Source organism: Rhineura floridana, chromosome 13 (genome assembly GCF_030035675.1).
Source record: "Rhineura floridana isolate rRhiFlo1 chromosome 13, rRhiFlo1.hap2, whole genome shotgun sequence".
In the NCBI taxonomy this organism is placed as follows: domain Eukaryota; kingdom Metazoa; phylum Chordata; class Lepidosauria; order Squamata; family Rhineuridae; genus Rhineura; species Rhineura floridana.
Genome location: NC_084492.1, coordinates 38,172,653 through 38,189,094, shown reverse-complemented (window position 1 = coordinate 38,189,094; position 16,442 = coordinate 38,172,653). Strand labels below are relative to the sequence as shown.

The 16,442-nt window shown below is 46.8% G+C and overlaps 1 protein-coding gene across 8 annotated transcripts in view; it reads right to left on the bottom strand.

The window, feature by feature from the left end:
- Positions 1-845: 845 nt before the first annotated feature.
- Positions 846-16,442, bottom strand: part of PIEZO1 (piezo type mechanosensitive ion channel component 1 (Er blood group)) — a 147,783-nt gene continuing 132,186 nt past the window's right edge. For all 8 annotated transcript variants that reach the window (XM_061594542.1, XM_061594544.1, XM_061594546.1 and 5 more), the window contains 12 exons: positions 14,907-15,021; positions 13,099-13,246; positions 12,339-12,553; positions 11,117-11,275; positions 10,091-10,238; positions 9,375-9,563; positions 8,072-8,164; positions 7,554-7,726; positions 6,147-6,269; positions 4,597-4,676; positions 2,732-2,930; positions 846-1,884 (listed from right to left, as the gene is read on the bottom strand). In XM_061594542.1, coding sequence (XP_061450526.1) covers positions 1,635-1,884; positions 2,732-2,930; positions 4,597-4,676; positions 6,147-6,269; positions 7,554-7,726; positions 8,072-8,164; positions 9,375-9,563; positions 10,091-10,238; positions 11,117-11,275; positions 12,339-12,553; positions 13,099-13,246; positions 14,907-15,021 — 1,892 coding nt within the window. In that variant the 3' untranslated portion in view covers positions 846-1,634. The remainder of the gene's footprint in view (positions 1,885-2,731; positions 2,931-4,596; positions 4,677-6,146; positions 6,270-7,553; positions 7,727-8,071; positions 8,165-9,374; positions 9,564-10,090; positions 10,239-11,116; positions 11,276-12,338; positions 12,554-13,098; positions 13,247-14,906; positions 15,022-16,442) is intronic.

Genomic DNA, 16,442 nt, shown 5'->3' with positions numbered 1-16,442 from the left:
CTATCAGCAGTTTGGTGGCTACTGCTGAGGAATGGGGTGAAAAATGTCTAACTTTCCTCTTCCTACAAGTTTGTTCCAGCAAGGAGTAGCCCAAGATGGGGGTAAGGACGAAGCCAAGAATCTGCACTGCTGGAGGTTGAAGGGGGAGGGGGTGTCTCCCACAGGCATCTGATTGGCCACTGTGAGAACAGGAGGCTGGACTAGATGACCCACTGGCCTGATCCAGCTTCAGGGCTCTTCTTATGTGTTTACCTATTCAGCACTGGTTAGGCCTCATCTTGAATACTGCATCCAGTTCTGGTCTCCGCACTTCAAGAAGGATGCAGACAAACTGGAACAGGTTCAGAGGAGGGCAACAAGGATGATTAGGGGACTGGAAACAAAGCCCTATGAGGAGAGACTGAAAGAACTGGGCATGTTTAGCCTGGAGGAGACTGAGGGGAGATATGATAGCATTCTTCAAGTACATGAAAGGTTGTCACACAGAAGAGGATCAGGATCTCTTGTCAATCATCTGAGAGTGCAGGACACAGAATAATGGGCTCAAGGTGCAGGAAACCAGATTTCGACTGGACATCAGGAAAAACCTCCTAACTGTTAGAGCCATACCACAATGGAGCAAATTACCTAGAGACGTAGTGGGCTCTCTGACACTGGAGGCCTTCAAGAGGCAGCTGGACAGCCATCTGTCGGGAATGCTTTGATTTGGATTCCTGCATTGAGGCAGGGGGTTGGACTTGATGGTCTTATAGGCCCCTTCCAACTCTACTACTCTATGATTATGATTCTACCTCTCTCCTGCCTCCCTCTAATTTCACCCTTGGTCATCCATTCAGTATGTTCCATTATTGTTCATAATCACAGCTTTTTATTTTTAAATTTTTTATTATATAGATCTGTATAAATAAAACCACCTCCTTTTAAAAAAAAGGCTTCATAAAGTCGAGCCACCCCTTGTTCCCAGCAGCTGGGGTTGGCATGTAGTGATGCCTAGACTATGGCACTCAGATGTGGGGTTGTGTGTGCGTAAGGGGAAAGGATACAGTGACTGGACGTGTGTTTGGGCAGCAGAACAAATGAGGAGAGAAAAGCTCTGTAACCCCAGATTTTTTTGGGGGGGGGGGTGCAAATAGGTTATTGCTGTGCACACACGGTGGGCTTTTTAACAGGATACACCTCACAAGTCCATCAGTGAATGATCTGTGGACCTCCTGCTTTGCAAAACGGCTTCCACAGCCCCCTCATCCCTTGCGCTGCTGTGAATATCCGAGGTGGGGAAGGCGCTTCAGAGAGTGCAGGAGGTTGAGGCAAGTGCTTACCATCCCACCGTTGTCAGAACTGTTTTAAAAGGGAAAATCTGTTGCAAAAAGTGACAGCGTTTCCCCCCCTCCCTGCAGGCAGTGGGGCAGCAGGTATGGCTCAGAGGCTGCCCCACTCACAGAGCTCTAAGCTGGGACTGGGGAGGCAGAGAGGCAGTTTCTGGGTCCAGCAAAAGGAAGAGGAGGAGCATCTCATCCTCTCCTGGTCCGTCTTAGGCCCTCCATTTGCCCCCTTACATAGAGAAGGTGGCGTTTCTTAACGCCGTTCTCGTTGGTTGGGAGTTGTTCTGTTCCAGTGGCAGCGGCTCCTCTTTGTCACTCCTTCTCGCGTGTCCACTTGATCATGGTCTCCGGCGAGCGGTAGAGGAAGATGAGCTTGGCGTACAGCTCCTCCTCCAGCTCCAGCTCCCCCGTCTCGCGGACTAGGAAGATGTCATGGCACAGTTTAAGGATGCGGTCGACGCAAGGCAGCTCCTCAAACATGATGGAATGAGAGATCTCGCTGAAGAAGCCACGCACAAACTTGCCAATCACCAGCACGATGGAGACGTAGAGCCCCATGATCCTGGGTAGGAAGAAGAGGAGAGGGGTCAGCCAACACTCCAAGACAGCTGCAGCTGGGCATAAACCACACTCCAGCGGTTCTGATTTGCAGGTGCCAAGAATGCACCTCTGTACACCTTGTTAATTACACACCCTGTGGCTTCTGCTCACTAACTAATGCAGATAAAAAATGGTTGTTTGCCCATGCAATGGGGAAAAGGGAGCAGGTGGAAAAGAACTAATTTACCACTGAGGAAAAATTGGCCTACACCTGCAGCCAAATGGACTGGACTGGCCTTCCCCAAATCCCATCAGCTGATCAGAATTGTACAGTAGGGTCCCACTCATACGGCCGGTTACGTTCTGGACCCCCGCCATAAAGCGGAACTCATTGAATAGAATGGTACGCGACGCCTGAAAACCGCTGTAAAAGCAGAACAAGAGCCATATGAGTGGGGCTTTAGTCTAATTGAGACCACCGCATTAGCGAAGCGCCATAAAGTAGGGCCCTACTGTAGTTAAGAACTGTTAGAACCCAGCTGGATCACTGAGATCTTTGGGGCAGTTTCTGTTGGTGGTCCTCCATAGCTCAGACGCATGGCTTGTAACAACTAGAGGCTATGCATTTATGTGGGACCAAGCCTGTGGAATACCCTCCCAGTTGAGATTAGATAGGCACCCTCCTTGCTAAACTTCAAGAGCATGACAAATACTTTCCCATTCCAGCAGGCATTTTAAGGTAGTGTTTATAGCACAGTGGGGAGGAGAGCCTGGCTGGGAGTCCAGAGTCTGTGAGTTCAAATCCTTGCTCATGTGTCCTGGGTGTAAAGGGCCAGCTAAAGATCGTGAGTGGCTCTGACTTTACTCACCCGTATCCTGCCAGGAAGCCTAGGCTGGGAGGGCTGACTTTGTCGCTGAAAATGACCATGGGAAGAAAGTTGCAATCCAGTCCTTTGCAGTCGGCCAGCCGAATCATCCACCACTCAAGGAAGCTGGTGCCATCGTTTCCAGGCCCCACCCGTTGCCGCTTTAGCTGCACTTCTACATCCAAGTAGCTGTCCTCCTCATCTGCCACAGTATACAGGGAGGGAAGACGAGAAACTCTGAATGACCGGCTCGTGTGTTGTAATAACAGATATTATCACAGGGCCTTTTCCCCACTGAAGCTTAGTTAAAATCAGTGATGGGGGCTTCCTGGAAGTGTTTGAACTGAACATTTCCCCAAAGTCTTTGAAACTTCTCCATTTGATTAGCACCTTTATCAATGTGGTGTTGCTAATATTTTATGAAAAGATCTCTTTGCTATTTGATCTCTTTGCCACCCTGGGCTCCTACTGGGAGGAAGGGTGGGATATAAATCTAATAAATAATAATAATATTGGTTGACTGATGTTGAAGGGGATGAATTCCTATTTTGTGTATTTGCCAGAGATGTCAGCACAGAAATGGGTGGTAGCTAGGTCATAGATAGGCTGTGACCTGAGTGTGTCTTCTGTACTATGATGTGCTGGATTTGAGCTTGGCTGGTGCCATTTTGAAATACACAAAGCTTTCATTTTGAAGGTGGGAAGCTGGTAAAGATGGTATATCTTGCCACTGATGTGAATGTAAGCCCAAAAATTATATTCCAAATACATGAAATTATAATGCATTTTTGAGAAAAACAGAGGGCCAGATTATGTTCAAAAATGGGAGGAAATTCTGGGCAAAAGAGTAATAAATGTGGAATTATATCTGGAATTATAGGAAAACACAATATCCATGCCATTAATCGAAAACAGCGGTATGGCTATGGAATCAATTACCTAGGGAGGCGGTGGGCTCTCCAACACTAGAAGGATTCAAGAGGCAGCTGGACAGCCACCTGTTGGGTATGCATCAATCTGGATTCCAGGGCTGAGCAGGGGGTTGGACTTGATGGCTTTATAGGCCCCTTCCTACTGTTCTATGATTCTATGATAAAAATGAATTTTTTTCTGCCCCACATCATAACAATTCTGTATCACTAATCTGTATTCAGATGTGAGCATTCTGTTTCCCTGATCATCTGACTGAATGCCCAACAGGAAGTGGGCCTTGCTCCTTCTAACCTGGACTTTGACAAAAGCCCACAGTCGAAAGGCTAGATTAGATTAGATTAGATTAACAGATAGATAGGTAGGTAGGTAGATGGATAGCAATTTCATTTAAAAAAAGTGGTTTACAACAATCATAATACAATAAAACCATGCAAAAACTAAAAGAGATGACCAGCTGATGATTATAGAAAATATTATTCTACATAAGTTTGCAGCAAATGCTTAAAGGTCAATGGAGAAACGTTCCTGCTGAATCTGTATTGGAAGAACATTCCACCAGCTGAGGCAACAACAGTTAAGGCTCCGTTTTGTGTTGATGTCAAATAAGTCTCACCACTTCGGGGGATGGCCACCAATGCTCCTACAGATGAACTCAGTGATCAAGCTGGGATGTAAGGGTTCAGGCAGTCCCTACGATACCCTGGACTTAAGCTGTTCAGGCTTTGTAAGTTAATACAAGGTCCATGAGCCTGGCTCAGTTGTAGATGGGCAGCTAGCATATTATCTATTAAATGGATATCCTACCCTTCCTCACAAAAGGAGCCCAGAGCAGCAAGTAACAGAGACCCACAGTACAATTCTATTATTGAGGGAGGCTAAGGAAACAGAAAAATGGAAGAACCAAGGCATTGTTGAACGACAACTCCCAGCCTCACCTGGTAGCAGTTGCTCAACAGGGTTGGCCTCGGGGCCATTGGGTGCACGGATGTAGGGGGGAAAGAGATGGGGAACTCTCCTGGAACAACAAAAAAGAAGAGGAAGGTTCAGAGGAGGCTGTTGAAGAGTGCACATGCCCATACTCTCTGCCACATTCAGAATCCCCATCCCAATGGTGTCAGATGCATCTGCTAAGAAACTCTCTCCTTGAGACACAATTGAACTAAACACCTGCTCAGAATGGATGGGGCTGTCATGTTGGTCACAACGAGGGCTTATAGCAGGCATTGGGATCCTCCTGCCAATGGGGCAATTTAGGCCTGCTCTGAGGGTCCTAATTTGGCTTGCAAGGCAGAGCCACCTGCCTTGACACTACACCGTGGCTGCAAAAAAAATAATCAGAAGTGATGTAATACACTCCCAATCTCTCCTGTGCAAGTGGGCCTCACATTCGGTGCCTCTTAAATTTGGCACTGAATGCTTGTAGCAGCACTTGTATTCAGTGGGCAATAAAAATTCTGAGCTAACTTAAAGCCCTGCTTGTAACAGGGATCTTCCTTTGGAGACACATCTGCAAAGGAATAAAGGAAAGAATGAGGAGCGCATTCCCAATTTGTTTCTAAGTCACCTGGCATCATGGTAATGTCAGATGATTGACAGGTGGATGGCTCACCCACTTGTCGAAGCAGCCCGCAGGTGGGGCAGCTCAGGATCTGGCTCACTAGCCAGATCCCATTTCCCATCCCAGGATTACCAGCCTCTTGTTAGTCAACTCTCATATTCCCGCTCTGCCTCCAGTTTACACTCTTGGAACTGATTTATACCAGGTCAGACTATTTGCCAATCTTAGTCCAGCATCATCCACTCTGAATGACAAGAGGCTCTCAGAGAAGGGCCTTCCCCATCATCTGCTAACTGACCCCTTAAGACAGGAAGTGCCAGGGATCAAACCTGGGACCCTCTGCATGCAAAGCAGGTGCTCTACTCACTGAGCTACCCTCCCTGGTCCCATGTAGCATTATTGTGCCACTTACGCCTGCCACGCTCACACAGCTTTCTAGTCTCCTGAACTCACGTCTGATCCGTTTGGACCATCCCTCTGGAAACAGACTGCCATGCCACCCCTAGGCCATGCAGTGTAAGGTCATATCCACACAATACACTGAAAGCACATTCATACCGCTGTAACAGTCATGGTGTCCCCCCAAAGAATCCTGGGAACTGTAGTTTACCCTTCGCAGAGTTACAATTCCCAACACCCTTAACAAATTACATTTCCCAGGATTCTTTACAGCAACCCATGCGCTTCAGCTGTATAGCGTGGATGTGTCCACAGACTTTGCTCCTAAGTCGTGCCAAGGCTCCACTGGGGAACCCTTGGCCACTTGTTGTTTTCTCTTCACTGCGGAGGGAGGGCCAGCTTCTATCCACTGAGCGTTTTTTGCGGGGTGGGTAGGGGAAGAGATAGCCTCCTTTCTGGCACTAAACTCCTTGGAGCGGCAAGTTTGTGTTTGTTGTGCTGGGGAGATCTCAACCCCCTCAAACTCACACAGGGGCATTGTGGGTACCCTGCAGCAGTCCTGCCAAATCGCTGCGCACGGTGCTGTTTTGATCCAGATGCATCGTGTGCTTTTCAGAGGTGTATTCCACTGTGCCTCCCTTGCCAAGGTCCCTGAAGGGGAGGGGAGAAGAAGAGAGGAGTGAGTGATTGGGAAGACAATAACAACTGTCCAAGTCCAACAGAACCAGAAAAAAATAAAAAAACCTAGTTAAGTTAATGCGTCAAATCCTTTTGTCGCCTGTTATGTCTATGATGGTCTTAACCCTCCTGGTGTCCAACACAGTCGCCACTCACTACATGTGGCAAAAGAGCTATTAGAGCTTTACATCTACCACTTAAAAAAAAGTGTAATAAAAATTCTTTTATCACATATACTAGTTCAAAAAAGTGTCTCCCCTCTGCCTTTAACAATCACAGATTCATCCTCGAGTCCTATACAGTGCAAAATGCAAGAGCCATTTCACTTTGGCATCTACAATTCCCAACTATCTCAAGAGCTTGCTAGGCTTCGGAGAGGCACGGTTTCAAGACGGATGTGATTTTACTGCAAAGGGCTCAGCATTTGAAAGATCATTCAGTTGTTATGATGTGGACTCGTATTTTAAATCGAAATGAGTTTGCAGTACTGTACTAAATAGTTATTCCAAAATTGTTTTCAATTTTTTGTTCAGCGTGGTTCTGCAAATCAACTTTTCATGTATAAAAATGGTGAAATCAAAATACAGGTAGCAGATATTGAACGAAAATTTGGAGCTGAGACGTAGTCTAACTGATTTTATGCCCAATTTCCCTGAAATACTTAATGAAAAGATTGTGTATTTTTCTGCTTCCAAAAAAACAGTCAATTTTTTTCTGTCATGTGGCAAAAATGTTAATACATTCACTACAATTTTGGCAAGTATGAAAAAACTGTTGGACACCTCTGTTTTAACCCATGCTGAGTCTTTCAGGAACTGGGCAGGCAAAAGAAAATTTAAATGCAGAAATGAGATGCTGGAAACAAGCTTCTAAGCTCACACAGCAGTCTTTCACAGGCGTAGGTGTTTAGAACAAACCAAGAAGTAAACGGGTGAGGCTTAAAGTGTCTAGACCAACACTGGATAACCCTCTTCAGTCCAAGGGCCATATTCCCCTAGGGACAACCTTCCAGAGGCCATGAGCCATGCAAAAGTGGGCACAGCAATGGATGCAACTCATCTTTGTATATATTCCAACCATGTAGAAGATTTCCCACAGGGTGCAGAGCAGGGCTGGTCAGGGGTGTAGCCTGGGGAGCGGTATATGATTACCCACCACGGTAAAGGATGACACACAGCTATGTGTGTTGCACGAGTCACTGACCTGAGCCAGGAAGCCCTTTCCCATCCCATGCCCTGGCAACCCACCACAATATACCTCTGGAAGTTCCATGTGAAGCGCAGAGAGATAGCGGAGGAGCTATTATGCAGCTCCCGCTGCAGCTGCTCTCGGCTGGGCGGGCTGATGCTCCACAGCGAGCCTGAACTGCCCTCGATGCGCGCCGTCACTATATCCTCGTAACCGTAAAGAGTGATGAACTGCATGGCCACCTGGGGAGCGTCAGCAGGCAGCATCAGTGGGGCATGCCACAGCACTTGCCCTCCCATCTAATCGAACCCACAACTGCCTCGTTCCCTTGCACAGTACCGGCATGAAAAAGGAGGTTGATGGCAGTCTACTATTGCAATGGCCACAATTCTATATAGAGGGGCGCCCTCCTTCCCATTCCATAAAGGAAGCCGCAGACCTGAGCTTACAAGATCTGAACGGTGGTTCATGACAGATGCTATTGAAGGTCACTGATTCATAGGGTCACCATAAGTCGTGATCGACTTGAAGGCACAGAACACACACACACCCCTTCTTCCCACCCGCAGTTTCCTCAGGAAACTCACTGGCTGCCGTTCAAACTTTTCTGTCAGTGCGTCATAATCCTTGGGGGTGAAGTCTTGGATTGACTGCTGCTGGGCACTCATGGTGAAGAGAGGCTGGGAAAGAAAGAGCAGAGAGGGAGGGGATCAAGAACTTGTTGCCATCAGTGGCACATCGCAAAAACATAAGAACAGACCTGCTAGATCAGACTTTTTTAGTTCAGCATTCTCTTTCCCACAGCAGCCAATCAGACACTTCTGGAAAGCCCACAAGCAGGGCATGAGTGCAATAGCCCTTCTTATCCCACCTTTGCTCTTCAGCCACTGATATTCAGAGGCACGCTACCTATGACACCAGAAGTAGAATCATAGAACAGTAGAGTGGGAAGGGACCTACAAGGCCATCAAGTCCAACCCCCTGCTCAGTGCAGGAATCCAAATTAAAGCATCCCTGACAGGTGGATGTCCAGCTGCCTCTTGGATGCCTCCAGTGTTGGAGAGCCCATCACCTCCATAGGGAATTGGTTCCACTGTCATACCACTCTAACAGTTAGGTAGTTTCTCCTGATGTTCTGCCAAAATCTGGCTTCCTGTAACTTGAGCCCATTTACATACACACACATACAGAGAGAGAGAGAGAGACAGAGAGAGAGACAGAGAGAATGCAGAAGTGTTGGTAGCGATTCTGGTCCCACACTTCTAGGGTGTGCCTTCAGTGGTTTCTGGCAGGACATTTTGTGCCCTAAATTGCAAGGCATTACTGGCACAGTAAGTGGGTTGGAGGCCATCCCTTGCCCACCTAGAGGATCACCAGCCTTGTGAAAGATCAAATTTTATGCCATCCAGATGATGGATCTGCTAATGAGTAGAAAGGAAGACAGACTGTTGCAACGCAGACTAGAATAAGCACACCATTCCAGGCAAGGCAACTAAGTCATACACTCTGCAGCAGCCTCTCTCAACAGGAGGCCCTGCTGATCTTTTGGAGTACAATTTCCATCAGCCCAAGCTCTACAGGGTAAGGTAAAAGGCGACCTGGTTCTTTTGATCTGGGAGACAAAAATCCTTCCTGCATATGGTGGGCAGTATTATTCTTACTATTATTATTATCATCATCATCATCATCCACCCAAAATCAGTGTGATTCCCATCAAGTGTTTTTGATAGCACTGGCTGGCACTTGTCTCCAATGAATGTGATAGCGATGTGCAGCTATTTCTACAGCTGATGGCAGGTAGCACCATTGCTTCACTGAGAGGCAGAATCTCCCTCCTTAACAGGGAAGACAGAAACCCAGTGGATCCAGCCCACCCTGCCCTCTTCCTACCTCGTAACCTCCCAATTTGAGGGTGACAGTGACATCAATGGGGTGGTTGACCACGCCCACCACGGAGCGCACAAGTGACATGAACAGCAGCGGGAACCAGATGATGCAGATGAGGAAGAGGATGATGAGGCCCCCCATGCCGTACTTGACAATCTTCTTCTTCTTCTGTCCCTTGGGTTGTGGGTATTTCTGCAGGGAAAGGTTGGCACAAGATAGGTATGGGGACCATGCACATGAGTCTGCCAGCTGTATCCTAGCCAATGGGAGAAGTTACAGCTTATACTGAGTTCCTCCTTTCTTATCATTCATCATTCCCCCACCCTGGCTGTTCTTATTTTCACACTCTAGGAGAGAGGTTCCCAAACTGGTCCACAGACTACCGGTGGTCTGTGATCTTCGTTCAGATGGTCCACGGCGTGTCTGTATTAAATATTCATATTGCTTTTTAACTGTATCTTTATTGGCCCTTGTATTTCTTATACTGTATTTTACTGCATTACAATTTGAATTCTATGGAATGCAAATTTGCACTACAATAAAATACAATGTAAGAAATGGAAGAAGCAACAGAAACACAATTAAAATCACACAGCATCTAGCACAGTGTAATTACAATTGCTAGAAGAGACAGGAGAATCATTAAATGGTCCTCCAAGACCCCTGCTCTAGGACAGCGATGGGAAGCCGCCAGCCCACCCTGCTCTATGCCAGCCCACCTTCTCTGTCTCACGGCTGCACTTGATGATGAAGATGTTGGCATAGATGTCTTCCACACACATCCAGTTGGAGAGAGAGAGGGTGGTGTCGGTCCAGACCCAATCCATGACGGCCCGCAGCTCCACCAAGAAAGGCACCAGGCGGAACCTGTCAGAGGAGAAAGGTGTGCACTGTGGTCCCCAACAGGCAGCATCTCCAACCTCTAGAACTTGTGGCGGCTGCCTCCTGCCCTCAGCTGCTTATGGCAGCTGCCAATATTCTGATCCTGACTACCCCACTTCCATGGCATCCTGAAGAAGCACACGTGGGGGTGCATGCAAAGTAAAAACGGACATAGCAATCTGGACAGGAATGCTTGCAGGCAACATAAGAAGACTCCTGCTGGCTCAGGCCAAAGGGGGCCCATCTGCCTCAGCATCCTGTTCTCATGACGGCCAACCAGATGCCCCAACAGGGAGCCCCCCAAACAGGACATGAGCACAACAACTAGCATTAAGAGGCATTGTGCCACCCTAAAGGGGTGCTATACAGGATGGGTCTGCCTATCTGTCTGTCTCTCTGTCACTTGCACAGGATAGGAAGTGTGTTCCCCCATCTCACAATTCAACTTCAACCCCCTCTGAGTGTTTGTTTAGCCTGGGCCATCAAGGGTGGGAGTGTCAATAAACCCAGTCATTCCACAGAGACCAGTCAGAAGGGCTCAGAGTTACTTGCAAACTTCTCAGCATTCATATTCCCAATCAAGACAACTGAATGTGTGTGTATGCCACAATGCAGATTGTCTCAGCTGCAAACCTGCTTTTTCTTTGTGCTGAATTTGGGTATTAGAACATAACAGACATGCACATATTCTTCACAAACAGAAATGTTTCACTCCCCTCTCCCTCCAGTGATAAGCAAACTCTGATCAAACTGAATTTTGAAGCAGAGGGCCTGCTCTCCCCCATTGCCTTCCACCACCCCCTTACACCTGGCTCAGACTCCCGCTGCCCGCACTCGTGAACTTCCTTGGAACGTGGCATTACCCTTGGAAAAGGAAGAGGTTGAGGTGGTTGTACTTCTTGGTGAGGAAGTTCCCCAGGATGCGAGTGGGGTAACCACAGCGGATCTGATAGGCCGACAGAGCGAAGTAGATGCATTTCACAAAGTACCACAGCTGGGCCACGGTATTCAGGCTGAACATCCTGGGGGGTAAATCACAATTTGGGGCCAGGGAGGAGGGAGAGAAAGCTCATCAGGGCCGGTCCTCCTTTTACTCACAGCTCAGGGTGTTGGGAGAGATGCATGTATATAATAAATATATTATATTATGTATTAGTATCTCCTTCCACTTGCACGTCTCAAGGCGAGGTACATATGCCCTCCTTTTACAAAGGAACATGGGTTCTGTGGATATTTTTAGTTTCCTGTTTTTGTACCCCATTCTTTTGGTTGTTTTGTTATATTTTAAATAATAATAAACAAAAGAAAAATATAAATGTATTATATTATATGTTAATATCGCCTTCTGGACACGATACAATAAAAACAGCTAAAACCAGTTAAAAACACCACAGAAAATAACACGTAGGTAAATTTAAAAACAATGCAAAGTAGACACACATGGCAAGGGGCCATTCATCCAGCTAGGAATGCCTGTTTTCTCCCTCTCTCTCTCTCTCTCTCTCTCTCTCTCTCTCTCTCTCTCTCTCACACACACACACACACACACACACACACACACACACAAACTCTCTCTCTCTCTCTATCAATATACAATGGTTTTTTTGTGACTGCACTCACTGGTGCAGAATACCGTCACCGCATTTTTTGCTGCAGCTCATTATTATTTTTTTTACCAAAAGTGAAAAGCACTGTAGATGCGTTTCTATAATATTTTTGAGTATATGTATATATTTATACACACACATATAGGTAGGTACTGTAGACCGCCCAGAGAGCTTCAGCTATGCGGCGGTATAGAAATACAATAAATACATAGACATACAGTAGGGCCCCGCTTTGCAGCGTTCCACCGATACAGTGGTTGTCAATTGCAGAAAGGCCCCACTCCTATGGCACTTGTTCCACTTTTACGGCATTTTTCGGGCGTCCGGCGCCATTTTAGACGATGTTAGTCAATGCATTCCGCTTAACGGTGGATTTTGCTTTACGGAGGCGGTCCAGAACAGAACCTGCCATATGAGTGGGGCTCTACTGTACACAGATAGATATAGGAATATATATTAATTACATAAGGCCAAGTACCTCTCGGTGACTGCAGGTAAGATGAAGAACATCCAGACATGGATGCCGAAGACCAGGAGAACCTGGAAGATGAGCTTGCCCAAGACGCTCTTGCGTAGGTAGAGCGCCCGGTCAATCACCATGGTGGAGAACTGGATAAGCAGCATCACCAGGAAGGCTTGTGGCACCTGGTCGTCTGAGAGCGACGATGTGATGTCGGCAGCCGCAGAGTGTTTCTGGTGGGAGAGAGAGAGAGAAGCCTGTGCTGGAAGAGGCCTGGCAGTCCAGCAGATGGGAGGGGATGCGTCTCGCTTGGTCAGCAGTTCTCCAAAACCTCCCCAGGACATGTAAGTTTCCAGGGATCCACAAACACTAGGTCACATCCAATTAAGTACCCACAAAGAACAGGGTGACTGTGAGGGCAAGACTGCCACAGCACCTTCTCATGCTACATCAAGGGTGGGAACTGTGTGGCCTTGCAGAAGTTGCTGGACTACAATCCCCATCATTCTTGACCACTGGCCATGCTGGCTGGATGACTGACCCCATCCCTGAGTTACTTTCATTCGGTCGCCATTGGTGACCAGGCAAACACATTTATGGCCTCCCTGTCCTGGCCTCTTCTTTTACTTCCCATTTGTCTTTCCTCCCCAGGTGTCAAAGTTTGGACTGGAAGCTCGTCGGAGCAAGGATGCCACCTCTGCAAATCACCAGGTCCGTTGGTGGCATCCCGTGAATTAAGTTTGCTAAGAAACGAATAGCTGCCACAAGTCCCACTTACCCCAAAAGCCCAGAAACCGAAAATGATAATGATGAAGTCAACCACATCAGCCAGGAACATGAGGGCATAGACGTCAGTGGCAGCACGATATTTGCTGTGCAGAATATCTTGGAAGAACCGCTTCAGCGGCTGGAACATGTGCGCTGCTCTGGAGGGAGAGGGAGGCAGGGAGGGTAAGATGCAGGGGTGAGGCCCTTGCTCCTTGTCATGCCACTCAATCCGGAAACACCCCTAATCCAGAACCAAAACTCCTGTTATGCTGCAAGAATGTCAAGAAGGGATGCAGTTTTGCAAACAGGAGGTCTCAGGTTCAATCCCCGGTATCTCCAGGTAAGGCTGGGATTGTCCCCTCCCCAAAATCCTGGAGAGCTGCTGCCAGTCAGTGTAGATGGTTTAGATTGTTGTTAACTGTTCTATTTTTGTGTTTTAAAATTGCTGCAACCCACCCTGGGACCTCTGGTTGATGGACAGGAAATAAATTGTAGTAGTAGTAGTACTAGTACTAGTAATAATAATAATAATAATAATAATAGATAGGTAGATAGGTAGGTAGATGGATAGATGGACAGATGGACAGATGGACAGATGGATAGGTGGATAGATAGATGGATAGATAGATGGATAGATGGATAGGTAGATAGGTAGATAGGTAGATAGGTGGGTAGGTGGGTAGGTGGGTAGGTGGGTAGGTGGGTAGGTGGGTAGGTGGGTAGGTGGATAGGTGGATAGGTGGATAGGTGGATAGGTGGATAGGTGGATAGGTGGATAGATGGATAGATGGATAGATGGATAGATGGATAGATGGATAGATGGATAGATGGATAGATGGATAGATGGATAGATAGGTAGATAGGTAGATAGGTAGATAGGTAGATAGGTAGGTAGGTAGGTAGGTAGGTAGATAGACAGATAGATAGGTAGATAGTAGGAAACTAGATAGACCAAAGGTCTGATTCAGTATAAGGCACCTTCCTATGCTGCTAAGAATGGTTACGTAAGTTTTATTGAATTTATGTATTGCTTTCCACTTTTTTTAAAAAAAAAATCCCCGACGTATTACAGGCTGGGCGTATTACAGACCATTTGGGCTGCAGCAAAGTAGCAGGAGGGTCCCAGTGCAACTCCCTGGAATCTCCTGGATAAAAAGGATCAGGTAGCAAGACAGACCCTTTTCTGCCCCAAACCCTGGAGAGACACCACTAGTCAGAGGAGATGGCACTAGCTGGACTAATGGCCTCATGGGTTATGGAGAGGGTGGATGGAACATGCAGAAGATTAGTTCCAGGTTTAATTGCAGGCATCTCCAAGTAAAAAGATCTCAGGTTAGCAGCAGGCGATTGGAAGGACCCGTCTCTGCACAAAACGACCCTGGAGAGCCACTGCCCATTGTAAGAACGTAAGAACAGCCCTGATCCCAGCATCCTCTTCTCATGGTGGCCAACCAGATGCCCTAACAGGAAGCCCACCAGCAGGACAGGAGCGCAAGAGCACTCTCCCCATTTGTGATTCCCAGCAACTGGCATTCAGAGACACACTCTCTCTGACAGCAGAGGGAAAACACAGCTGTCACAGTTAGTGGCCACTGACTGCCTCCTCTTCCTCCATGAATTTGTCTAGTCAAGTGGCTTTAAATTCAGAGCAGATAGTGCTGCACCAGGTGGACAAACAGCCTGACCTGCCTTAAGGCAGCTTCAGATGTCCATCTGCTCCATTACCGTAGCAGTGTCCTACAAATGGCAACCTGCCACCTGGCGCAGAGAGCTGGTTGGTGCAGCACCTGTTGCCCTCACCCCTTGAAGTCTACTTACGCAGAAACAAGGAAGTTTTTCGCTCTGAGTCCAGCAGCCTTCAGCTTCTCCTTGGAAGGGCTTGACTTCCTCTCCTCGTCCTTCTGATCCTGCTGCTCTCCTTGTTCCTCCAGGGCTGGAAAACAAAGACGGAGGGGGCATATGTACAAGCTTCGAAGGCAGGGAATGAACACCAGAAAATAACAGCAGGACCTGAGTTCAAGAGTGGATACATGGTAGGACACAGCTTGGGTGCCTTGGAGATCCAACTCAGCATCAATTCCTCACCAACTTGTTTCAGCGTCAGGCTTATGTGCCTAACAAAACTGCCTCCCCGCTGTGTCCCATCACAATCTCACAAGACTTGCTTTGTTTGATCTGACTTTTGCATTTATCTGAGTGCTGGGAGTAGATTTCTAATGCTCGATAAGCTAGTTTAGATACAGCTTTGATGTATCGTTGCCCCCAAAACTCGGGGCTGAAAACAGCTATTCCTAAAAGAGCAAATATAGACGTTTGCTACAGTAGAGATGGGAAGTAGGTAGATGAGGAACTACTGGCAGATCTATGGGTGATTTGCAGTAGATCAGCAAGGGTTTCTGAAAACTGTCTAACAACTGCAACTACTAAAAAGCTCCTTTCCTCTTAAAAAAAAAAGAGGTTGTTGAAAAAAGGAATGGATTTTTGTGAGCTTGGTTCTGGTATCAATCACAAGTTCCTGGACTTTGCATGTGCTCAGAGGCACCCTGGTCCTTAGTGTATGTCCACCTGCCTGAGCCATTATTCTGCACCTGGCTCTGCTTGGGAGTCTCAGTCAAAAACAAAGTATGAAGTGGGCACTAACAAATGGATAATGAAAGTGGGCTCTGCAAGCCCTTATAGTTGCAAAGAGATTTATACTGCAAGGCTAGAAGCATAAACACCCGCCATCTGCTACTAACTGGTCTGAAGATCCTTCTCCCTTTTCTATGTTTGAACATACAGCTTATACTCGTCACCCTTGTTTGGATACTTATTTGGACATATGGGCTACGTATATTCATTTATATGTTGAAGTCAGGATCGAGGGGATATTTTATTGTGAATGCTTATTATTTATTTATTATCATCATTATTTGTTCTTTATCAATTTAATTAATTAATTAATTAGATTTATATCCTGCCCTTTCTCCTAGTAGGAGCCCATGTCCATGTTTAGGAGCCCTAAACAATGTTAGCTGACAATCTTTCTTTCTTTTCTGTTTATTATTATTATTATTATTATTATTATTATTATTATTATTATTATTATTATGAAGAACAACAACAACGTCACTTGATATCCAAAGGTCCCCGAGCGACTTACACGATGTTAAAACAAAACAAATAAACCAGACTATAAAAACATAAACAACAACAAAACGACAGCAATACCACCACCCCACAGCCACAGGAAGGTTTGGCAGCATACTAAAACCAAAGCATTTCTCCCATGCTTCCACATTGTGGGTCCTGGAGGTGCACCACACCACAGCCCTGTCAGCGTCCCATCTCACAACTTCCCCGAATCCAAAGCAG